We start from the raw sequence: 22,176 nt of genomic DNA on the forward strand, positions 1-22,176 counted from the left end.
CAAGGACGAGAACGATAATGGTGGATTTGCAGAAGGGACATGGCACGATTATGGTGGATTTTGGGCGGCAGGTTCAAAACACCGGTGTCTAAGATTCAGGAAATCGAGGATGGATGGATGGTATTGGCTCGCCTGGGCCTGAACTCTAGAAGAATGACAGGCCAAATGTGAAATAGGGAAGAAATCGATGTGGTGGGTGTCAAGATCGAGAGGGTTTCCTCTGAACAGTCCCAGTGAAGCAATGCGTGAATGACACTGGCATCTCGATGACAGGATCGGGCCGTGGGATCGCCGGTGGAAGTGGAGGGTATACTTGGGCAGAATTGCACTGTACTTTTGGCCATTGTCGTTTAATGGCTGAGATTGCCATTCCTGGTGTGGTTGCACGGGAGTCAATGAGACTCTGAACCCTGACACGGCAAGATCCCTGCTGCTGGCACCGGGGATATTCGTCGACTGCGCGCCAACCGCACTGGAAGATGCGTAAGACGAAGAGTGCTTTGCAATGGGATGGAGGTCGGTCAGCAGTTTAGGAATCTGGACGGTACCGTGAGCAACTGACTGCTTGCTACCTATGTAGGTACCAAGGATATTATCCATTATCCCCGGCAATGGCTTGTTGGTTCGATGGAAGCCGAACAACTCGACCGACCTCGTCGAATGACACGAAATGCTCCCACCCACTCAACCACTCAACCACTCACACAACTTGTACACCTCGACATCTCGATGCAGCGCCCGCATCCCCAGAGTCACCCCCTCAAACACGCCTCCATCCCGCCTCCATCCCGCCATCCGCGATGTTTCCCCGCGCTGCATGGCGTCGATGGCCCAGTCGCCACGCGCAGACAGGCGCACACCGGACTGGCACAGTGACGCCACGACGGGCTGCTAGCCTTGTACCGTGTCACCCGCTGGTTTCCATTGGGATGGGATGATGGGCTTTCTCACTGATCCCGTTCAAACTCCCCGATCATCATAACCAGGCTCCCAATCGGCCCAAGAGAGGAAAATCGGCCGGGTTCATTCTCTCCAGAAAGGGGGGGGCTCATGTCGACTCAGTAGGCACCGTAGGTATCAGCAGAGGACATGGGCATATCGACATCACACGAACAAACGGAACAGACGAAAAAGAAAAAAAAGAAGGGCCTAGAACGCCCCGTCTCGTCTTCCACCTGACGTTCAACGCGAGACGATGCTCACTTGCAGGCGGACGAATGCGTCGTAGCCCCAAGCTGAGGCTTCCACTTTTGGCCGGCTGGAATGAGGCGGTGGTTAGGTGGTGCCATTCTGCGGCGACAACACCACGCCGCCAGGGCCATTGTTAGCCCACATCCACATCTCCACGTTTCCGCGCTGTCCATCCCCCATCGTCGCCTGTCTCACGTACCGGTATTTTCCCTCCTGCGCGCACACAAAACGCAGTGGCCGCATTCACACCACCACGCCTCCCCCCGCTGCTCGTCCCGCCGAATACCACCATACATTCACGTCCACCCATCAATCCACCCATCAACCTCCCCACCAACGTACCCCAGCCCGTCCACACATCATCTCGGCCGCAACAAACCAAACCACCCTTGCCCCCGGTCTTCTTAACTTACTCCCCCGGGAACTCGTCTCTCTCGCCCCGTCTCACTTCTCTTCTCTCCGCCGCCGCGCCCACGCCATCAGGTGGCATTGACGTCACTGGGCTTTGCTCGGGCCACCCGAGTTGCGTGCATTTCGTCGCTTTCCCATTTCCCTTGTCGCCCAAAGACGACAAGTAGCTGCACGCGAGAGACGAGGAAACGGGTCGCATTTTAACATCGCCTGCTGCTGCTGCTGCCGCCGCCACTCTTGTGTCCGGCTCATTTTCTGATCATATGTGAGTCGAGACCGTGTGTGTGTGTACCGTCCCATCTGCCTGTAAAACACCGTCTGTCTGCTCCTCCTCCTGCTCCTCCTCCTCTCTCCCCAATCTTCTCCTGCTCCTATTTCACCACCACCGCCATCTTCCTCCTCCATACCTCTTATATACCCATACATTAAGTTTGCATTGGTCTCGTAACACAACTTGCTGCTACTATTGCTGCTGCTGTTGCCATTGCCATCGTGTGCCCTGTTGAATCATCCATCCTCACTCACCTATACCTACATACCTACCTACTTATCTCACCTTCCCTCCTCCGCCTTGCTTCGCCCTGCTCTACCTGCTTCTATAAACCAGAGCGAAAACCCAGTGATTCCAATAAAAGAGACTCCCGATATTAACCATGTCTGCCGTGGAAGCCCAAACGCAGACTGACACCCAGTGGGCTGCCGCTCACCCATTCCTCTTCCGCCGAAAGAGCAGCATGGACCCCAAGCAGCGCTTCTACAACCACTTTGTCGACAGTGTGGCAGGTGAGTGGCCAAGGCCTACGCCTGGATAATCCTATCTCTTCTCTGATTGAGCATTTGTCTCATATTTGATCCTTTTCTCCTGCACTAGGTCTACAAGAACTCGTCGATGAGCTCCCCTCCTTTGCAAATGTAGCCGGCGAGCGCCAGGAAGCCATTGATCACATCCTCGCAGCCATCGGCAAGCTCCAAAACGAGGTCTCCGATGCCGCCGATTTCACCCCATCCTACGACCGAAAACAGTACTCAGAGGTCCGACTCTCCGTTTCATGACATCTCATTTGTATTATCTTCTCTCAGTGTCGTTGCTGACGCTTTCCAACCTCTAGGCCATCAAGACTCTACAGGAAAAGCTCAATGAGACCATTGTCAGAATCACCCCCAAGTCGCGGTTCCAGTTCCGCCGCACCAACACACCTCACGTCGATATGGGGGCTCCCGAGAACGACCCGCGCCTGAATCCCGGCAGCCTCGCCCGTAAGAACACAATGCCCACTGCCGAAAGTGTCCCCGAGGCACCCAAAGAGGACACCCTAAGCGAGCTGCCGTCCAAGACCAAGAACTATAACGAAGAAATGGCCCGGCCTAGCAACTCACCTCTCCGCAAGCCCAGCTTCTCGGCCGCCAAGACCATTGGCATATCGAACCACTCCGGCCTCCATATCATCCTCCCTTCGTCTGCTGCCCGGGCCACCGCGTCGGGAAGTCTAACCGAGCTGAACGGGTGCATCGTGGACATGTCCATCCCGACCGCCCATGGGGCCCCCTTCCCTGGCCTCGCCATCAAGAACATCTCCAAGAGTTTGGTCGTCGCCGGTCGTGTCAACGGCCCCGTACACATCACGGGCGTGTCGGACAGCATCCTAGTCATCATCTCAAGACAGGTCCGGATTCACGAATGCAGCAATGTTGACATCTACCTCCACTGCGGCAGCCATCCCATCATCGAGGACTGCTCGGGCATGCGATTTGCGCCACTTCCCGCTGCATACGTAAGTGTTGCCCTGGTCATATCCTACGTCGCCCTTGCGTGCCCACTAGCTGACTTGAACGATAGGTGACGGAGGCCGAGAAATCGACTGAAAACCAGTGGGATCAGGTGGATGACTTCAAGTGGCTCAAGGCTGACCATAGTCCCAACTGGGCGACCTTGGCTGAGGATGAAATGCTAGCCGACGAGCTTTGGAGAAAGGTGGTGCCAGGACAGCCGGGTGTCAGCGTGGAGGAGACGCTCAAGAAACTGGGCATCCCGCGCCGGTGAGGTATTCCAGATCCCTTTTATACATTATGCTTTTGTCGATTATGGGAATTTGGTGTTTGGGACGGCAAGTTGTTCATAGCCAAGCGCGATAGAATGACACCCCCTTTTTGATCTTCTCAATGGTGCTCCATAACTCCGTTGTACGATGCAGCGCTTTTCCTTGTTGTCACGAATGCCCATGCCTAAAAATGCCCACACTGACGCCAACGCCATTTCCAATATTGTGCCATTTCCCTTACAACTCCATCTTATCCCCCCCTGCGGCCTCCTCTTTCCCTTCCCTGCCGGCGGCCTCATCTCTCAGCCGTTGCAATAGCGCCCTCTGCGTCCGGATGCGCGTCTCGAGATCCCTGATCTCCTCCGTCTGCTCGCCGATGGTGCGGTCCATGTCCGGCAACGCGCGCACCTGGGCGCGGGCTCGCTGCAGCTTGTGCTTCAGGCCGTCCGTCGCGCCAGGCACCTCCTTGAAGGACAGGGTCGGGCCGCCAGGGGCGCCGGCGCCGCCACCGGGCGCGGGTTCCGTCGTGATGCCCGAGGAGGACTGGATGCCGGCGCGGACCTTGGCGAGGACGAGCGAGAGCTCGGTGAGGGCGTCGAGCGTGTCGGGGGAGAAGGTGGACGGCAGGGCCAGCGGGTGCGGCACAGTGGAGGACGCCATCGTCGGGGTTTTGGTGCGTTTCGCTTCGCCCGGCGGCGTATTGCTTTCGCGTAGAGGAAGGAGGAGGGCTCGTCCGACGCCGGGGTTGAGAGAATGGAACGTTTCTTTGTTGGATTCAAATCAAAGCGTCTGCTCGTATCCAAGCCGTCGCACGTGTAATATCGTTAGGCCAGGTTCACTGGAGAAAATCGAGCGGCCGGGGAAAGCAGCCGGGTGGAGAGTCGGCAGCCTTGCATGCGTGCGTCTCCGTAATGTTATCGAAGATGGCGGCAAAATGGTCGAGATCGATTGGGCCGATGGGCCGTTGTTGGGTGGACGGGCAGCTCGGTGAGCGCGCCAGAATGTAATTGCACTGTGTCTGCACCGTGGTTTAGCAATCTTTAGCAATCGCTCGGTGGGTGTCGGGGTGCACCTCTGCCGCTGAGCACAGTGTCAACTCCCAAATCCCAAACCTCCTGATGGTAACTGCTATCAGCCGATGACATAACCCCCCACCACATCTAACGTGTTTCTATGTGAAATCGTCCGTCTTGTCTGGGCCCATCAAATCACGCATTATTTCCTTCACTGCACCCTCAAGTTGTCCCTTTTTCTCTTTTTTCTCTTTCTTCTTTCTCCTCCTCACTATCCCCTTCACCGAGAAAGCACCAAACTCACCATGTCCAAGACCGAGCAGAAAGCCTGCCTCAGTACGTCGTCCCTCTAACGCCCCGCCCCCTCCATCCCCCCTCCACCTCCACCAACATCACATCCCCCACTACCATGACTTCTCCCAATGCCTTGCCCCGCGATACCCACGCGTCCCAGCGCGGTCCGTCGCCTCAGCGGCCTCGTACAGCCCATCCAGCGCTCCAGGCGCCGCAGAAGCTGGCCCGGCCTGATTACGTCCTTGTTATCTGCTTCATGCTTGTGAATCTTGAGCTGGCATGGCTAATTATGGTGCTCTTGCACTCGAACAGTCGTCATTGATGGCTGGGGTATCCCCTCCAACGAGAGCCCCAAGAATGGCGATGCCATTGCCGCTGCCGAAACCCCCGTCATGGACCAGCTCTCCCAGGACGTGAACGGCTTCACCGAACTCGATGCCTCGTCGCTGGCGGTAGGGCTTCCCGAGGGCCTCATGGGTAACTCCGAGGTTGGACACTTGAACATCGGCGCTGGTCGTGTCGTCTGGCAGGACGTCGTTCGAATTGATCAGACCATCAAGAACGGCGAGTTGAGCCAGAATGAGGTCATCAAGAAGACCTGCGAGGCTGCTGCCGCTGGCAATGGCCGATTGCATCTGTGCGGTCTCGTCTCCCACGGTGGTGTCGTAAGTGCACCCCTGCTCCTATATCATCCTTCCATCTGAACACGCCACTTACACCGCCAAAACAGCACTCTAAGCAAACCCACCTCTACGCCCTCGTCAAGGCTGCCAAGGAGTACGGCGTTTCCAAGGTCTTCATCCACTTCTTCGGCGATGGCCGTGACACCGACCCCAAGTCCGGCGCTGGCTACATGGAGGAGCTTGTCGAGACTCTTGCCGAGATTGGTCTTGGCCAGATTGCCACCGTCGTCGGCCGCTACTATGCCATGGACCGTGATAAGCGCTGGGAGCGAGTCGAGCTTGCCCTGAAGGGTATGGTCCTGGGTGAGGGCGAGGCCACTGAAGACCCTGTTGCCGCTGTCAAGGCTCGATATGAGCTCGGCGGTAGCAAGGACAAGGATGAGTTCCTGACCCCCATTATTGTTGGCGGTGAGGAGAGCCGTATCAAGGGTAAGCTCCCCCGAGTTTAATTCGTGCTCGATATGAGCTGACAAGTGCTTGTAGATGACGACATTGTCTTCTTCTTCAACTACCGATCGGATCGTGTCCGCCAGATCACCCAGGTCCTTGGCGGTGTCGACCAATCCGTCCTCCCCGACTTCCCCTACCCCAAGCTCGACAGGTTGGTCACCATGACCTCTTACAAGGGAGACTACCCCTTCGAGGTTGCCTTCGCACCCCAGCGCATGGGCAACGTCCTGGCCGAGTGGCTGGGCAAGCAGAACGTGGAGCAGGTCCACATTGCTGAGACTGAGAAGTACGCTCACGTCACATTCTTCTTCAACGGCGGTGTTGAGAAGGTCTTCCCCCTTGAGACCCGAGACCAGTCCCAGGATCTTGTCCCCTCCAACAAGTCGGTCGCCACCTACGACCTTGCCCCCGAGATGTCCGCCGATGGCGTTGCCGACCAGGTTGTCAAGCGTCTCGCCGAGCAGCAGTTCCCCTTCGTCATGAACAACTTTGCCCCCCCTGACATGGTTGGCCACACTGGCGTGTACGAGGCTGCCATTGTCGGCTGCGCGACCACCGACAAGGCCATTGGCAAGATCCTCGATGGCTGCAAGAAGGAGGGCTACATCCTCTTCATCACCTCTGATCACGGCAACGCCGAGGAGATGAAGTTCGCCGACGGTAAGCCCAAGACCAGCCACACCACCAACAAGGTGCCCTTCATCATGGCCAACGCCCCCGAGGGTTGGAGCCTCAAGACGGGCGACGGTGTTCTGGGCGATGTCGCTCCCACGATCCTGGCTGCCATGGGTCTGCCCCAGCCCGAGGAGATGACTGGCAAGTCTCTCCTTGAGAAGGACCTCAAGCGCAATGCCGAGTAAATTGTTTTTAGCTATTATAGTAGCAGTGGCTGGTTGTCGCTTGTTGACTTTGGGAGCGAGTTGTGCGTTGTGCGTTGTGCGTTGTGTTGTGAGTTGGCAGGCGACTCTGGAGTTGAGGCGGTTAGGGATAGACGAGACATGCTCGACTGAGGATAGACCTAGAGACATAAAAAGGAACAAGACTCTCTATGAATTAAGATGCCAAAATTACCATCTTCTCACGTACTCTACGCGCTCGGTTCTTACTTGTAACTAAATACCATGCGACGTTGTCTCTTGAAGAAACACTTAACTACCTACTGCGCCTACGGGATTTTGTGAAGTTTTTTCAACTGCAGCAACCGCACACGCACGGCTAGCTTCCCGTTGCCAAAGAACGAACCACAACGCCCAGAATCGAATACATTTGACCAAAACGGCATACCGAAACAGAATTCCCAACCAAATACGGGACGTGTTCAATAGTTGGTCACCGTGATACGATTGGGCGATCTTGTGTTCATTCATGTCTTGCAACGCTATCGGGGTCTACTGAAATAAGAAAAGAGGCCCTTCACCGAGGCGCAGTCAAGGAAGATGTAATAGTGTTTGGGAATCCCGGTCCAGATCTCAGGCATGCCAAGCCACTGTCAAATCGGAACCTCGCCATCCAACGTCCCGAACGAAGACTTGTACTTGGCATTGCCATACCCTAGCTATGGAGCGGGGCTTCTGTGGCAAGGGCCGACTCTTTGGGCACTCTTTGGGAACTAAGACGCGGGGGCTGGACTGCTCGGGCGGGCTTCAAGGGCGAGGAGTTGGCTGACATGGTGGGAAACAGACCTCGGTGCGGGGCTGAAGGGATGGTTGTAGTTCCTAGTCTGTTAATAGAAAAGTCCAGGAGTTGGAATTTCACTGCTCATAACAGAAGCAGTTTTGACACTGGACAACTCAAGGAGCAAGATGTAGGCTTAACTTGCGCATCAGGTCCTTCTCGTCGCTCACCACTCGCTGGTCGTCGCTCGGCGATGGGGCATCAGTGCGCACCGCCCACCGGGCTAACAGTGACAACTCGCCGCTACACTCCCGGCTTTATTTCAAGCTGAGAGTGAACCATTCGGAAGTCCGCTTCGCTTCGCTGCATCTCTAAGTGGGACCCCTGCTGGTTGGCCTCCTCTCGGTGCCTAGTCTCCAGCGCGAATTAGGCCAACCCCTACAAAGCAAATGGCAACGGCGCGCGCCGTGCTGCTAACTTAAGGGCCAGAACTCCAAAAACGGCACGGATACTGCCTACGGACTCAGTAAGCAGGACTGCAGATTATGGGTCCAGATTCCACAGACTGACCCGAGTAGGCAACAGGGGGTATCCCCGCTTGGGATTGGACTGAATGGGATGCGAATCATGAGATGGACAAACCAAAACCTGTCGGGAGACACTGGGCCCACGGTCGGTGGTGGCCATGAGCTTCTAGAGACAATATGGAACCAGTCGGACGGTGACGTCGTTGACAATCCCTTGACCAGGTTGGCCAAGACCCTAGCCACAGCTGCATGAAGGGTCCTCCCACGCCACGGGAGCGCGATGCGAGCTACCGCTGCGCCTGTTTGACATCAGGGCATAGTCTAATCGTGCAATCGACATGACTAGGAGACGACCCAATGGGAGAGCCAGAAGCTGCGAGATCGTATAGATCCGACGGAGATATAGCAATTATGTGGTACCATGAATCGATCGGCATCCTCAATGCATTGCATTGTAGGCTGACTGTTCCCACTGGGGACTCAGTCATCGTGGTTACCAAGCAAGAACTGTGATGATCGTGGGGCTCTGGGGAGCTGGTGTGGGTCCTGGGAAGGCCTGGTCGAGAAGCGGAAACCACTGGAGACATCGCTTTGGTGGGCAGAGCCAGCAGACACTACACCTTGGTTCTGCCGTCTAAATTCCTTGAAAATGCCAATCATTGATGTTTCCATGCTCGTTGATTCTGCGTCTGCAAGGCTGACAGGGTGGAAGGTGCTGGAATGAGGGGAACCAAGGCCCGGGATGGATGTGTGGGCAGACCCTTAGGAACCCCCGCGAAACGACGTCATTTCCAGTGTCCCAAGGGGGAGGGATCGACCGCATGCAGAGTCTCAGTCAGGGACAGCTCAAGGGGTCTTGGGACCTTTTATGTTACCGTACCCACCTGAACAGCCCCTAGCAGACATCCAGGTGAGGAAAAGAATGGGTGGTGAAGAGGTTGAAGGATGTGGGCATGGCTGTCAGCCAAAGATGGCCCACATGCCATGCCATGCCATGCCATGCCAGCACGCACCTTGCTCGATCCGAGACAAGCCGCGTCAGTGGGATCGGAAGAGAATCAGCAGACAGCTTTTTGAGCTTTTCGGACAGGTCGAAGTGCAGAGCGGAACCGACTGGCGGCTGGACTGCCAAGGGGCCAGTCACCAGGGCGGGACTGACTGTCTGACACTGCCCGGCTGTTGCTTGACAGGCGGCATTGGGACAAGCCACTTACCAGGGGTCAGTTGTCATTCTGCACGCACAGAGGGCATATGCCCGTGTCCCCGGGCAGGATTGACGTAAGAGTGGTATGATTTGCGCCTCTGCTCCTGGGGAAGCACCGAGGCCATCGAGATGGCCGGTCGTATCGAGATGCCGGACGAGGCCTCGTCGGAACAAAGCTGGCTTCGAGGGACAACGGGCCACACAGACCATGGACAACAAGTGATGATGATGCAAGGACGACTTCCGATCCGTCTATGTGCAATGTATCCGTCCAGAACAATCACAAATAAAGGGTGGGATAAAAGTCACGGCAAAAGCGGCAGCCCCACCGAAGCCGAGAGAAACTACGGGGGGGGAATGTAGGATGACATCGCCGAGGGCCGCCTTCTGAGCCCTCTGGGCCCTCTGAGCCCGCTGGGGACGCCGGGTCGCGGTGCGTCCGGCGTCTGGCGTGGTGGTTGTGTCGATGACGGGCCAAATCCCAGATCGGCGTGGCCCTGCTCCGGCTGCCATGAGAGGTCCGGTACGACGTCGTCGTCTGGACGGAGGCAAGCTCGGTCCCTAGGCCCTGAGGAACCTAGCAGGCTGGGCGGGTCCCTGACTGGAATACAGGGGCCGGATACGTCCATGGGCTTTGCGGGCTCGTGATTAGCTGAGACGGTGTATCAGCCCCCACAGCAAGCGACGAGCGATGGGATCGAGGAATCGAGGAATCGAGGGAGTGTTGGGAGGAATTGTTGGGGTGGGCGTAGCCAAAGACAAGACCACCTAGCCAGCTGCTGCAGCAAAACCGCCCAGACTCATCGACGATGGCATCCGGATTGTAAGGGACGCAACCTCAGCACCGACACCACCGGGAGTGCGCCCAGCAGCGCCGCCAGGCCACCGTTGGAGGACGTCCCTATTGTCAGGCCTGTAGCCCCGATGCGTTCTACTCGCATGAGCGAACTCAGCGGCCGTGGAATCGGGGCATTGAGCGTTCGATCGGGCTTTCTCATTCCACGCCCGTCCCATCCCCCGGCCCCATCCTCGCTCTTCGCGATGCGGCGCCCCGGCGATGCTCTGGGGGGGCGCCATGCGAGATGCTGGAAATTCTCGTGGGCGCTTGGCGTTTGGCGTTTCCCGTTTCCCGCCCTGGGTTTATTCGCTATCTTCCCGCTTCCGCATGCTCGACGCTCGTTCTCCTCTGTACAATACCGTACTTCGTTTGTGAAAGGACGGCAGCCTGCATCGTCACCCGCCCGGAGCGAACCCACGTCTTCGAGTGCCACTCCGTGCCACACCACCGTGACTACAGTGACCGAACCGCATCGCACTGGCCTCCCGGTTCCCCATACCCTGGTCTCTTATACCTTCGCTGCATCGCCATCTTCATCACCCCCACCACCACCTCTCTCCTTCTTTTGCACCAGCCAAATCGCCTCACCACCACCTCAGTCCCTCCCTGCCATCGCCGACTACTCTCGACCCGGGTCGAACTCTCATCGACGTGGTTCACCCAGCAAGCTCCGCAAGGTGAATCCGCGGAGCACTCACCAACATTTCCCCAGCCCGCCCTGCAGCGTGCAGCTCATCCACAGCCTCACAGCTTCTGGGACCCAGTTTGTGGACGGATAAAAAGGGCCCAAGACCGCCCGAACACCCGGCACCCGGACGCCCGAACACCTTCGTGCGCTCGCATCGCGTCCTCTTGGCCATTTCCCCAGTTCTCATTCTACGATATCCGGCTACGGGCTCACTCTCGGCTACTTACACCCTCACCTACTTCACTCCTCGACTTGTCGCGATCGTGAGAGCTCCCACGCACGACCAGCTTCTATTCAAAGTCGACCAGAAAAACAAACTGCCGTCACCACGTCGCCAAACATAGCCTGAGGACGATACCAACCACCAGGGAGATCATCTCAGAAAGAAATCCGCCCCGAAAATTCACCGTCGACGCTCGTAGACGTTGAGGCTCAAACGCTATCCCCCTTCCTGTGAGTGTCCTCTTAGGTTCCTCAATCACTCCCCTCACAGCACCATCAGCGTCATATGACAATTTGATGCTTGGATCGATCGATCGATGAGCAGTGTTTGGCCAATCACAACCCCGCTTGATATATGGAGACATATATCATTTTGAAACTCTTGATTCTTCGCCATCATGTTGTTGGTCATGCTAACATTATTCTTCGTAGCAATCTCGTCGCACTAAGAGAGCTCTACGTCATTACCCAAATCCAGTGCTTATATGCACTAAGGCTAGTCTAAACCGTTTTGACAAGCTCTCTCAACAGCTTTGCTTGATAATGACAGTAGTCACCCTTTCAACCTCAAGTTCAGACTCACGTCTATGTTAGGACCATGTCCTCAACCGAAGGAAAATCACACGGAATTCAACCACCCACAACCGCCCCAACTGGTCACCCTCTTCCACGACGTGTCCCGCCCTCACAATCTGTGACTCTCCGGCACCAGCTCTTTGCCCGCGATGCCTCTAATCGAGTTAGGCCAGGCTCTCCCTTGGCAAAGGAGAGGACGCCCACATTCCCTCGCCCAAACTCTTCAAGCGAGAGCCATGATACCGGTCCGAGTGATCCCAAGAATTGGTTTGATCAGTCAAACGAAAACCCAACAGCAACTTTCGACAACACTGTGATGGATGGTAAACACAGGATTGTCTCATCAATTCTCCTAAACATGATGGCTGATACGATCCCAGTTGACCCTCCCTTCTTCCAGAAAGAGTCAGACTCGTCCAATGAGGAGAAACCATATACCTATGGCAACCAATTGGCCCCGCCAAAAGTCGAGACGGCCCAAAGCAGTAGTGCAGACGACTACCGAAGCGTCATCGACGACCTAACCATCGAAATCCAACGTTTAAAGGAGGAATTGAAGCGGTATAAGCAATTGGGCCCAGACATGCTCAGAAAGGAGAAACTGTTCGAGATCAAGGTTCACGGTCTACCTAATACGAAAAAAAGAGAACTCGAGGCAACGCTGAGAGATTTCGCCGCCGGCCTCGGAAGCTCCCCGAGCGGATCATCTTCGCAAAGGAACAAGAAATCATCTCGTCATGCAAACCGCGATCGTATGTACTCTGCATCAGGATCTATGTCGAAGCATGCACCTTCAACGTCCGACTCCTACTTCAGACACGCTGATTCTGCGTACGCCTCCATGTCTATCGGCGCCAAGTCTGGTACATCTCTCGCTCGCCCCATGATGATGGGCTCAAAAGATGCAAATGAGAAAAAGGTCCAGAGTTACTTGCGAGACATTCCTGAAGGTCTTTATCCACGACACATGATCATGACAGAGAGGGAAAGGAAGAAACTCGTTGTTCGTCGTCTTGAACATCTCTTTACTGGAAAGATTGGTGGTCGCCATGCCCCAAAGAAACCACTTACACCACACGTGGGCAAGCCGGTGCAGACACCCATCACCGTCGACGTACAACCCCAGGCACCAACCGCACTAGATCGGTCACCATGCGTTCAATCAGAGCCCGCCCGTGAAGCGAAAATCCTCCCCTTGGAGCAACAATCTGGATATTCGGGCAAGAAGAGTCAGTCAAGAGATAATGAATCTGCCTCCAACTCCCGCGGCGATCAGACAGAGTCCGGTGGCAATGGCAGCGGCAGCGGCAGCGGCTCCGGAGCAAATCATTCTCCACCCTTGCCACCGCCAGCACCAGAGCAGCGGCCCACACGGCCCCGAGACCTGGATCCCGACCGCGCCCAAATTCCATCAGAAAATATGGACTACATTCGCCACCTTGGCTTAGCGCCCCCGGAACTGTTACCGGAACCGCCAATGGCATCCGCCCCTGTCCAGGCTGACGCCGATGGATGGGTCTACTTGAATCTCCTCTGCAATCTGGCTCAGCTCCATATTATCAACGTCACTCCGGAATTTGTTCGAGTAGCCGTCTCTGAGTTCAGCTCGAAATTCCAATTGTCCTCTGATGGGCGCAAGATTCGGTGGCGAGGCGGGTCCCGAGGCACTAAGTTTAGCAGCGACAGTTCTGGATACAATTCACAGCAGAGCCCTAACTGTGATACTGATGATTCAAACAAGAAAACACGCAAGCGTCAGAAGGCCGTTAGTTCAGCGGATGACGACTTTCACGCAGGAAGCTCGACCAAGAAAGCATCCAAATTCGGCGCACAAGTACCCAGTTTCTCTGAAAATTTCCATTATAAGCCGATCCTTGCGCAACGAGATTACTCAACCTCCATGGACGAAACTCTTTCATCTGTTGGGCCTCCCGAGGAAAGTAATGTTGACGACTCTCGCTGGGGTATGAGCGGTTCTGGTACGTCGAATCGGCGTAAACGTCGCCATGACGGCGCCATCATCTATTACAGCGGCGCGCCTTTCTGCACGGATTTGTCAGGCGACCCAGGAGATGTTTCCACCTCACCAAATATGCTTACAGACAGCCAAACCACACATAGTTTACATCGACAACCACTTCCCAATCGCTCTCCTTCTGGAAGAACATACTCTGGGTCTTTCATCAACGACAGGCCTTTGAGTGACAGGGGATCTTTTTTACGATCCAGTTCGGAAATGAACATGGATGATAACGGAAGGACACCGAAATGGACCGCCGATGAGGCCGAAGAGTTGAGCGATGTCGAACTGGATCTGGTCTGGTCAACCGAGAAGCAATACATAAAACTTCACCCCCTGGAGCCCTGTGGTCTTGGTGGTATTCGACCAGATGACCACTTCATGGTGGTCGTCGCTACAAAGCGATCAAAACAAGATGCAATCCCAACGGATACATCACATCGGCAACCAGGGTCGGATGAGACGACCGATGGGATCATCCGTCGTTTAACCACCATGTCGACGTCGTCGCCTGACCTTCAAGCCTTCAGAATGACACCCCACCGCGGAATTCGACCCATGGGAATCGAGTATGTTTCTGGCGGGATCAAGCGTCTTCACCCAGTTCCTCTCCCACCCCCAGCCATGTTCATCTCGCCGTTCAGTTCCGATGAGTCCACGACAGATGACATGTTTGCCTCTGAATCCATGGACGATCTTGAATCGTCTGAGGAGATGATGAGCCAGCTTGCAAACCCCCACCAACCCGATGACTACCCCGATGGGGTCGACCTCAGCAGCGGTGACGAGGACGGCGAGGATCCAGACGACTCCCCTGGCGAGCACAACATGTATGACACGAGTGGGAATGTCAACGCCCTAGGGTTGCCAAATCGAAGCCGAGTTACCACACGACGAAATTCCAGCAGTGCTGCAGCGGCAGCGGGGACAGCTCGCGAAGGTAGTAAGAGTACCTCTGCACAGAGGATGCTTTCCCCCGGTGGAACATCCGCTGTGACTGTTGGGGGAAGTATGAGTGGGTACAGTACCAGCGAGGAGGAGAGCCCTTGAATGGCCAAGAACACTCTCCGATTTTACATTTCTTTACGTTTTTACGACAAAATTCGAATATAAGCGAGAACTCCTAGACGAGGAGTCATTAAAACACAGCATTCCAATATCTTTGGGGAGACAATCGGTCTTGTCAGACCCTATTTTCAGCGTTACCCTCCTATCTAAGATCGAGGTTTTATTATCCATAGTGTGGGAAGGCCCTTTTGCATTTTTGCTTGGTGTTCTGGTGGTAGGAAGGATAAGGTTTTCCGGGCTGGTTCTTGATGTGCCCAATTCGCCCTTGTGTTTTTAACATATTCGCTTGCGGAGAGGTGGTAATGGAACTTCTCGGGAATTTTGGAAAAGCGCATACCTGATATGTATGATGAGACATGAAGAATTATTGTATAGTGGCGAAGAGCGAAGCGAATCTGAAGGCATTAACTAGTGGTTACATCAACCATTGTTCTACAGGATATTTTGTCTGTAATAATCAGACAAACCTAGAACTACGTGCGTGCTTAATCTTTTGTAATTTTGTCCAGCTGAGAACCAGAAACATTGTCATCGTTTGAGTACTTGGAACAGGGAGGCTCCTCTGCCGTTGGCAATTCACACAGCTGCTCGAGTCGTAAAATTAGCCAACAGTGTACTCCCTTCAAAATACCCAGAATGAACAGAGAAAGTACTTCTGCCTTTTAGTGTTGGCGAAATGGTTGACTCTCTCACGGGTGCACAACGAGACTGGTTCTTATAGATGTCCAAAATATCTCGCTCCGGTAGCACAGCGACACCAGGGAAGAAGTCAGCACTACACCTAGTCGTCATTTTGTTTCAATTAGTAGTTGTTCCTTTTTTTATACTCCACATTACAAGTCTATAACCGGGTCTTCCCTATAACTTTATGAACATTATCATCATTGTGATGTAGTGCTTTCTAGCTTATTTTTCTCCTCTTTATATGTACTCTGGAATTGAGATTACCGATATTGGGTAAAGACTGCTGCGTACGCTTTTGCTGTGGTTTGCTAACGCGCTGTTTGGGCTTTGATCAGCCAGTCTGATGTCTGCGGGCTTGCACACACTGGCAGGACTTGTAATAACCTGTTGTGGAATTTTAAATAACGCACATGATAAGCGAGGCGCTACTTATACCTTGATGCGTCGTCGACTGCATGGAGGAGTTAGTTAAACACACCTTCATGATGCGCGGCTTGGCCTGAGATGTTGCTTCATCACGTGACCATACGTCACCCCATTCGTCCTCCAGCCCGCGTCATCCTCGATGTTGTGTCAGACCCGGAGAGCTTCGACAGTTCGTCAATGCTCACGGTTTACCCTTTCGGGAATCACTTTTCGCACCTTGTCTCTCCCTTGCTTCAATATGCAGCCTTATTGGAGGTCTTGCCTGGCCCTGCTGGGTGCCATTGCCAGTGCTCCCGTTCACGGCGTTAGCGAGGTCAAGAATGTTGCCATCATAGGTATGTCCTGGGAAATGGCTTGTTTTCAGAATCGTGCCATGTCACCAATGTACTGGGTCGTATTCTTCTCCCCATCGACTCGTGGTCGTTTTATTCACCTTGATCCGAAACTTGGAGACTATTCGACATCCCAATGCCACTATCGATCGCGTCATGCTAACACGAGGCCGTAGGCGCTGGCGCGGCGGGCTCCTCGGCGGCGTACCACCTCCAGAAATATGCCGAGGAAGAGGGCTTATCTATCAACATCACCATCTTTGAAAAGACGAATCATATCGGTGGCCGCACTCTCACGGTCGATGCCTTCGATGAACCCGCCCAGCCGATTGAGCTGGGTGCATCCATCTTCGTCACCATCAACCACATCCTGTACAATGCAAGCCAGGAATTCAACCTCCCCATTGGCGAGCCCCACGCACAAGAGAAAGGCGCCATCACTGCTATTTGGAATGGCGAGAAGTTTGTCTTTGAGACGGCCGAGGGTGCCTCGTGGTGGTGGGATGTCGCGAAGATGTGGTGGAAATATGGGTTGGCGCCGTACAAGGCGGTTCAGCTCGTCAAGAGCGTCGTCGGAAAGTTCGCGCAGATGTACGAGGCGCCGCATTTCCCATTTCAGTCACTCACCGAGAAGGCATTCGAACTTGGCCTACTGGATGCTACCGGGGTAACTGGAGAGCAATTCCTCGCTCAGAACAATGTTTGTCTTTGACTGGAGGCTATCTAGAAAGGACATCCCCACTAACACAATTTCAGATCGATGCTCGATTTGGTCGTGACATTTTGCAAGCTGCGACAAGAGTCAACTATGCCTCCAACTTGGCTTATATCCACGGTCTGGAGACCATGGTAGGCAAATCCCTTTGCATCACAACGCCCACGCTAATCCTCAGACAGGTATCTTTTGCCACAGATGGTGCCGTCGCGGTTCAGGGCGGCAACTGGCAAATCTTCGAGAAAATGGTGCGCGCAAGCGGAGCATCCGTGTATCGCAACACATCAGTAGCATCCCTCTCGACGATCAAGAAGAAGACCAATGCCTCTTCACCCAAATACCTCATTTCAACAATCGACAGCGGTGTAAAATCAAGCTCTCCCGACGAATATGCGGTTGGATTTGATAACGTCATTGTCGCATCCCCTTGGCAATTCAGCCACATCAGTGCTGAAGAAGGGATACTCCACCGCGAAATTGACGAGATCCCTTACACGAAGCTCCATGTCACCCTATTCGCCTCACCGCTGAAGCTCGATGCCAAGTTCTTTGGGCTCGGGTTCGGAAGCAAAGCCCCGAGTAGCGTCTATACGACACTGGCTGAGGGTGAAGAGCCCAAACAGGGAGCGGACGGTGTTGGTAGCACTGGATTCTACTCTGTTAGCACCCTGGAAACGGTGGTCAACCCCAAGACTGGGAAGTTGGAGTATGCGTACAAGATCTTTTCTGCCCAGCCCGTGACTCCCGAGTTTCTAAGCAAGCTCTTGGGAACAGAAATTCCCGATACTTTTGTTGGTGCCAATGGGGAGGAGGATGATGAGACAGTTGTCAAGCCTATCTCGTGGTACTACCCGCACTGGTTCTACTCGTACCCCATCCTCCTTCCTCGGGTCACCTTCCAGGATCCCATCGTTGGTGATGGTGTTTACTACACATCCGGTATGGAGAGCTTCATCTCGACCATGGAGACAAGCGCCTTGATGGGTAAGAACGTTGCTCGACTGGTTGCCGATGACTTTGCTGGCATTTCGAGAAAGGGCGCTGAGACAGCTCCTGGCGAGCCTATTGAGGAGGGTCTCCGCGCGCAAAAGCCCGCCGAGCTCTGATTGGATATGTTGAATTCTTTTACTTCATTGTGAGGGTAGCTTTCGAGAGCGATACAGAGTTTTGCGACAGCTGTGATGTGATAGCATTGAGATTGATTCGCTAGTATAGCTATACACAGACTAATATTTCGGACATTGTTTGGCAGAATTCAGATAAATTACCAAAAATACTATGCCAATAACGGAAAGAGAATACATGTGCCTTCAACCAATGACGAGCAAATACAGCAACCTTACCCCGTAGGTAGACGAAGACATCTGTCTGGTGTAACCGTGTAAGTGGGTGGAGTTCCAGAACAGGTCGGTGAGAGTGAGAGTTTGGTCCTGTGTCCATGGGCAGATAGCCGAACAAGTGTGGCGCACCACCGGGTTGCTCTGGTTGCTCTAGTCAGAGCGCCACCCGTCATTTGTGGCGAAACTGACCCCTCCTTCCCCCCCTTCCCCCCTTCACCCCTCCAACCATGCTAGAGAAAAGTACACAAAAGGCAGCCACGGTTTGTTATGACGCACCTTGTCTCTCCCGCCTGTTAGCCTAACTGTGCTTGATCCTGGTTCTTTGATCATCCCGTCGCCACCCAACGCTCATCCCGCCTGCCTGCCTGTCCGCCTGCCTACCTTGTTGGAGGACCCTGAATCAATTATCTTGCCTCAGGTACTACCCTGCCTGGTGGCCTCTGCCCTGCGACATACTTGTACCTACTACCAAGCATCATTGTCGGCTTCTTCGAGCCTTCCCTTCTCTCCTCCTTCCCCCATCCCTCATGAACAGCGCTGCGACTGCTTGAGCGAAGCACACACTCCTTCCCGCAAGCCGCGACAGTCTGCCCATCGCTCCTTCACTCGTCAGCATGTTCGTTCTCCGGAATGGTAAGTTTTTGCCCCGCGTTCCCCTCCGATCCCCATCGCACAGCACCTATCGACCTACCTGGCTATCTACGCCCGTCACCAACGCCCGGCGCCGGTCCACCAACTCCAAAGAAGGCTGCTTGCTTGCAGCCAACCTAGGAAGCTGCGCCTCTGCTTGACAGCTCCATCTTTCCCACCGCATCTACCGTTTTCTTCTCCTCATTTCCTTTTTCTTTGTTCCTCCTGCCCATTTCCGTGCAACCATCTATCTGTCACGCCGACAATATAAGCTAACACGCCTCCCCCGCAGTCGGCAAACTCATCTTTGGCTCAAGCACCCAGGAAGCACTGATTGAACTCCCCCAAGGCCAACTCTACCTCGTACGACCTCTTTCGCCCAAGGGCTACTCCGAGCTCATCTTCAAAGACTCGGCCATCCGCATCCGCCGCACCAACCAAGACTTCCAGTACCAGCTCGTCGTCCAGCGCGTTTTTGAGGAAGGCGAGGCTGAACTTCTCGCTGAAGAAGAGGGCGACGACGCCGAAATCGACGCTCTTGCTTCCGAGAGAGACGAGAAGACTTTCTTGCTCGACGAAGCCCTACACTTCCGAGTCGAAATCAGGCACGACGGCGATAAAGTCCTCGCTTGGAAGGATCTAAGCGGTGATACTGGTGACATCTACCAATTTGTCTGCGATCCCTCTGTTTCCTCGGCCCAAGTCCAGCAGTTCGTGAGAGTAGCACAGGAGTGCCAGTACGAGCGCAAGTATCGAATGCCGCACACCACCGCTTCGGCCCACGATTTGCAACAGTTCGAGTTCCAAGAAGAAGACCCGATCCCACCCGCCAGTCCCATCCACAGCCCGATACTCTCTCGCTCGATCGAATCCGTCGACGATATGTTGTCCAAGAAGAGTAAGGCCAACTCGGCCGCCAAGCGGGAGCCTGTCACCATTCCCGAGCAGGAAATCGAGGTGCCTGAATTAGCAGGACCCGACGCTGAGTCTCCACCAGAAGCCATCGAGATCTACGCTGCCGTCACTGCTGAACTTCACCTCTTCGACCCTGAGCCCGGACACTTCGTCATGGTGGACGATACCATCATCGCAACTGTTTCCGAGGTTGGCAAGTGGGAGTACTGGTTGCAGATTGAGAGCACGGAAAAGGCATGGCTTGGGACTCCAGTCGTCGCCGACTTCAATCCCGTGTTCGACTTTGAGTATTTGTCTTTCGTTTTCAACCATTTCAGCAGTGATGGCACTGCGAGATCGTGGCTACTCCGCTTCAAGGATCAGCCAACCCTGGAGAAGTTCCAGCAGGCCATCATGCAAGCCATTTGGGAGAAGTTGAACGAGACCAAATGGGCCAAAATTCAAGAGAAGGAGCGCGAATACGTTCTTGATGCCTTTGGAGACTTGAACATGGAAGATGCTCCTCTGGAGGATCTGGAGGAAGAAGACGAGGAGGAGGAGGAGGAGGAGGAGGAGGAGCTTGAGGACGATCGTGCGCGGGACGAGGAATATGACTCTGATGAGGATGAAGACAGCACTTTCCCCAGGAATGCCGATGGCGAGGTCAACTCCCAGCTCGCCGTTGGCTACAAGCACGACCGATCCTTCGTCGTCCGTGGATCCAAGATTGGCGTTTTCAAGCATACAGAAAACAACCGCCTTGAGTTTGCGACCAACATTTCAAAGGTCACCACGCCAAACGGCAAGCTGATGAACCCCAAGAAGGTCATGCTACACAGCGAGGATCGCGACCTCATTCTCCAAAATGAAATCGACCCTAACAAGCTGTACCGCATGGATCTTGAATACGGCAAGGTTGTGGACGAGTGGAAGGTTCACGACGACATTCCCGTCGTGACCTTTGCCCCTGAGAATAAGTTTGCACAGATGACATCTGAGCAGACCTTCCTGGGTGTCTCCCACAACGCCCTTTACCGAATCGATCCTCGTCTGTCTGGTCAAAAGCTCGTCGACTCGGACATGAAGCAGTACGCTTCCAAGAACGACTTCTCGGCCCTCGCCACAACAGAGAAGGGTTACATCGCCGTCGCAAGCAACAAGGGAGACATTCGCCTCTTTGATCGCCTCGGAATCCGAGCCAAGTCGCAACTTCCAGCTCTAGGTGACCCGATTGTTGGTATGGACGTTTCTGCCGATGGTCGCTGGATCTTGGGTACCACTCGCAACTACATCCTGCTCGTTGATGCTCAACAAAAGTCTGGCAAGAACGAAGGCAAGCTCGGCTTCGAGAAGGGATTCGCTGCCGACTCCAAGCCTCATCCCCGTCGTTTGGCGCTTACTCCTGAGCATGTGGCACAGTTCTACCATGAGACTGGCAAGTCTGTCTCCTTTACACCCGCCAAATTCAACACTGGAGCGGGAGCCGAGGAGACGAGCATCATCACTGCCACTGGCCCTTACATCATTGAGTGGAATCTGAAGAGAATTCTCAAGGGAATGAAGGCACCATACAAAATCAAGAGATACGAAGAGGAGGTCAAGGCCGACGATTTCAAGTTCGGCTCTGACAAGAACGTCATCGTGGCGCTGCCCAATGAGGTTAACATGGTTGCCAAGCAGAGTCTGAGGAAGCCTACCCGGGAGAGCATCATCGGCGACATTCGCGTCAGTGATGGACGCAGATCATCGGGGAGAATCGGAAACCAAGAGAGTGGGCGGTACAAGCTAGGAAAGGATGACATCGTCGACTCGCCTTTCTAAGCAGTCCGCGATGCATTGCCACGAGGACGCAAGTGATCCGGTGGAATTGAGCGTTAACGAGAGAAATACCAGGGGCTTCATATACCATAACGCTCAGCCGACGAGGAGTTTGGTGAACTTTGAATTCGATTTTGTTACTACACATGGGGTGTGGGAAACAGTCTGGTTTTGCTTAGATACCAGCTGCGAAAGGGCACGTCGCAGTGAAGTTTGGAGGTTAATTCTTGATGGTATTTCCTTCCCGTCAGTTTGATGTACCATGTTTCTTTTATGCGACAATGTCTGTTTTGTTCCTCCTCCCTCATGGATCATGTTTGTCTCCATCGGTATCAGTGATGGCGGTAACTGATTTGGTAAGGGGGGTGATGGTTGCAGTTTTGAGCTAGGGTAGGCCGAAGGAGGCACCCCCGTCGCAACGGCCTGAATTTATGAACATCCGAGTTTTAAGTAGGAATGAATAGATATTCTAGTCAAGCATAAGTTGCAGACCAAACCC

General features: G+C 54.3%; 9 protein-coding genes across 9 annotated transcripts; 6 read left to right on the forward strand and 3 right to left on the reverse strand.

The window, feature by feature from the left end:
• Positions 1–4: 4 nt before the first annotated feature.
• On the reverse strand, positions 5–749 carry BGZ61DRAFT_221550 (uncharacterized protein). Its single transcript, XM_046238107.1, has one exon. The coding sequence runs from the start codon at positions 598–600 to the stop codon at positions 49–51; it is 552 nt and encodes a 183-aa protein (XP_046105386.1). The 5' UTR covers positions 601–749; the 3' UTR covers positions 5–48.
• On the reverse strand, positions 681–1,157 carry BGZ61DRAFT_221606 (uncharacterized protein). The gene is made up of 2 exons (XM_046238108.1): positions 952–1,157; positions 681–896 (listed from the first exon to the last, which is right to left on the reverse strand). The coding sequence occupies exons 1-2, from the start codon at positions 1,050–1,052 to the stop codon at positions 761–763; spliced, it is 237 nt and encodes a 78-aa protein (XP_046105387.1). The 5' UTR covers positions 1,053–1,157; the 3' UTR covers positions 681–760.
• A 1,179-nt stretch (positions 1,158–2,336) lies between these two features.
• Positions 2,337–3,643, forward strand: BGZ61DRAFT_350561 (tubulin binding cofactor C-domain-containing protein; the record flags this gene model as incomplete). Its single annotated transcript, XM_046240245.1, has 4 exons — positions 2,337–2,385; positions 2,474–2,634; positions 2,712–3,374; positions 3,440–3,643. The coding sequence occupies 4 exons, from the start codon at positions 2,337–2,339 to the stop codon at positions 3,641–3,643; spliced, it is 1,077 nt and encodes a 358-aa protein (XP_046105388.1).
• A 235-nt stretch (positions 3,644–3,878) lies between these two features.
• Positions 3,879–4,301, reverse strand: BGZ61DRAFT_531674 (RNA polymerase II transcription mediator complex subunit 9-domain-containing protein; the record flags this gene model as incomplete). The annotated part of the gene is made up of 1 exon (XM_046253750.1): positions 3,879–4,301. The coding sequence occupies one exon, from the start codon at positions 4,299–4,301 to the stop codon at positions 3,879–3,881; it is 423 nt and encodes a 140-aa protein (XP_046105389.1).
• A 446-nt stretch (positions 4,302–4,747) lies between these two features.
• BGZ61DRAFT_221646 (BPG-independent) lies at positions 4,748–7,428 on the forward strand. The gene is made up of 4 exons (XM_046238109.1): positions 4,748–4,990; positions 5,261–5,613; positions 5,679–6,060; positions 6,115–7,428. The coding sequence occupies exons 1-4, from the start codon at positions 4,960–4,962 to the stop codon at positions 6,939–6,941; spliced, it is 1,593 nt and encodes a 530-aa protein (XP_046105390.1). The 5' UTR covers positions 4,748–4,959; the 3' UTR covers positions 6,942–7,428.
• A 2,814-nt stretch (positions 7,429–10,242) lies between these two features.
• BGZ61DRAFT_221741 (uncharacterized protein) lies at positions 10,243–11,520 on the forward strand. The gene is made up of 2 exons (XM_046238110.1): positions 10,243–11,405; positions 11,455–11,520. Exon 1 carries the CDS (start codon positions 10,509–10,511, stop codon positions 11,217–11,219), a length of 711 nt encoding a protein of 236 aa, XP_046105391.1. The 5' UTR covers positions 10,243–10,508; the 3' UTR covers positions 11,220–11,405; positions 11,455–11,520.
• A 252-nt stretch (positions 11,521–11,772) lies between these two features.
• On the forward strand, positions 11,773–14,820 carry BGZ61DRAFT_350559 (frequency clock protein; the record flags this gene model as incomplete). The annotated part of the gene is made up of 2 exons (XM_046240244.1): positions 11,773–12,073; positions 12,131–14,820. 2 exons carry the CDS (start codon positions 11,773–11,775, stop codon positions 14,818–14,820), a joined length of 2,991 nt encoding a protein of 996 aa, XP_046105392.1.
• A 1,284-nt stretch (positions 14,821–16,104) lies between these two features.
• BGZ61DRAFT_418735 (uncharacterized protein) lies at positions 16,105–18,349 on the forward strand. Its single transcript, XM_046243447.1, has 4 exons — positions 16,105–16,283; positions 16,457–16,980; positions 17,037–17,129; positions 17,178–18,349. The coding sequence occupies exons 1-4, from the start codon at positions 16,187–16,189 to the stop codon at positions 18,099–18,101; spliced, it is 1,638 nt and encodes a 545-aa protein (XP_046105393.1). The 5' UTR covers positions 16,105–16,186; the 3' UTR covers positions 18,102–18,349.
• A 458-nt stretch (positions 18,350–18,807) lies between these two features.
• Positions 18,808–21,727, forward strand: BGZ61DRAFT_221799 (VID27 cytoplasmic protein-domain-containing protein). Its single transcript, XM_046238111.1, has 3 exons — positions 18,808–18,968; positions 19,258–20,378; positions 20,430–21,727. Exons 1-3 carry the CDS (start codon positions 18,950–18,952, stop codon positions 21,678–21,680), a joined length of 2,391 nt encoding a protein of 796 aa, XP_046105394.1. The 5' UTR covers positions 18,808–18,949; the 3' UTR covers positions 21,681–21,727.
• Positions 21,728–22,176: the final 449 nt, after the last annotated feature.

This window comes from Ilyonectria robusta, assembly GCF_021365365.1.
Source record: "Ilyonectria robusta strain PMI_751 chromosome Unknown BGZ61scaffold_8, whole genome shotgun sequence".
NCBI lineage: Eukaryota > Fungi > Ascomycota > Sordariomycetes > Hypocreales > Nectriaceae > Ilyonectria > Ilyonectria robusta.

What these genes read in the sequence shown, in the direction of transcription:
- BGZ61DRAFT_221550 (XM_046238107.1), bottom strand. Translation starts at nt 600, where the DNA reads ATGGATAATATCCTTGGTACCTACATAGGTAGCAAGCAGTCAGTTGCT.
- BGZ61DRAFT_221606 (XM_046238108.1), bottom strand. Translation starts at nt 1,052, where the DNA reads ATGAGCCCCCCCCTTTCTGGAGAGAATGAACCCGGCCGATTTTCCTCT. An exon ending in GGGGAGTTTGAACGGGATCA is followed by an intron (nt 897 to 951) that starts GTGAGAAAGCCC and finishes ACACGGTACAAG; the next exon opens with GCTAGCAGCCCGTCGTGGCG.
- BGZ61DRAFT_221646 (XM_046238109.1), top strand. Translation starts at nt 4,960, where the DNA reads ATGTCCAAGACCGAGCAGAAAGCCTGCCTCA. An exon ending in CGAGCAGAAAGCCTGCCTCA is followed by an intron (nt 4,991 to 5,260) that starts GTACGTCGTCCC and finishes GCACTCGAACAG; the next exon opens with TCGTCATTGATGGCTGGGGT. An exon ending in TGAGGAGAGCCGTATCAAGG is followed by an intron (nt 6,061 to 6,114) that starts GTAAGCTCCCCC and finishes AAGTGCTTGTAG; the next exon opens with ATGACGACATTGTCTTCTTC.
- BGZ61DRAFT_221741 (XM_046238110.1), top strand. Translation starts at nt 10,509, where the DNA reads ATGCTGGAAATTCTCGTGGGCGCTTGGCGTTTGGCGTTTCCCGTTTCC.
- BGZ61DRAFT_418735 (XM_046243447.1), top strand. Translation starts at nt 16,187, where the DNA reads ATGCAGCCTTATTGGAGGTCTTGCCTGGCCCTGCTGGGTGCCATTGCC. An exon ending in CAAGAATGTTGCCATCATAG is followed by an intron (nt 16,284 to 16,456) that starts GTATGTCCTGGG and finishes ACGAGGCCGTAG; the next exon opens with GCGCTGGCGCGGCGGGCTCC. An exon ending in AATTCCTCGCTCAGAACAAT is followed by an intron (nt 16,981 to 17,036) that starts GTTTGTCTTTGA and finishes ACACAATTTCAG; the next exon opens with ATCGATGCTCGATTTGGTCG.
- BGZ61DRAFT_221799 (XM_046238111.1), top strand. An exon ending in GAGACTTGAACATGGAAGAT is followed by an intron (nt 20,379 to 20,429) that starts GCTCCTCTGGAG and finishes GAGGAGGAGGAG; the next exon opens with GAGGAGGAGCTTGAGGACGA.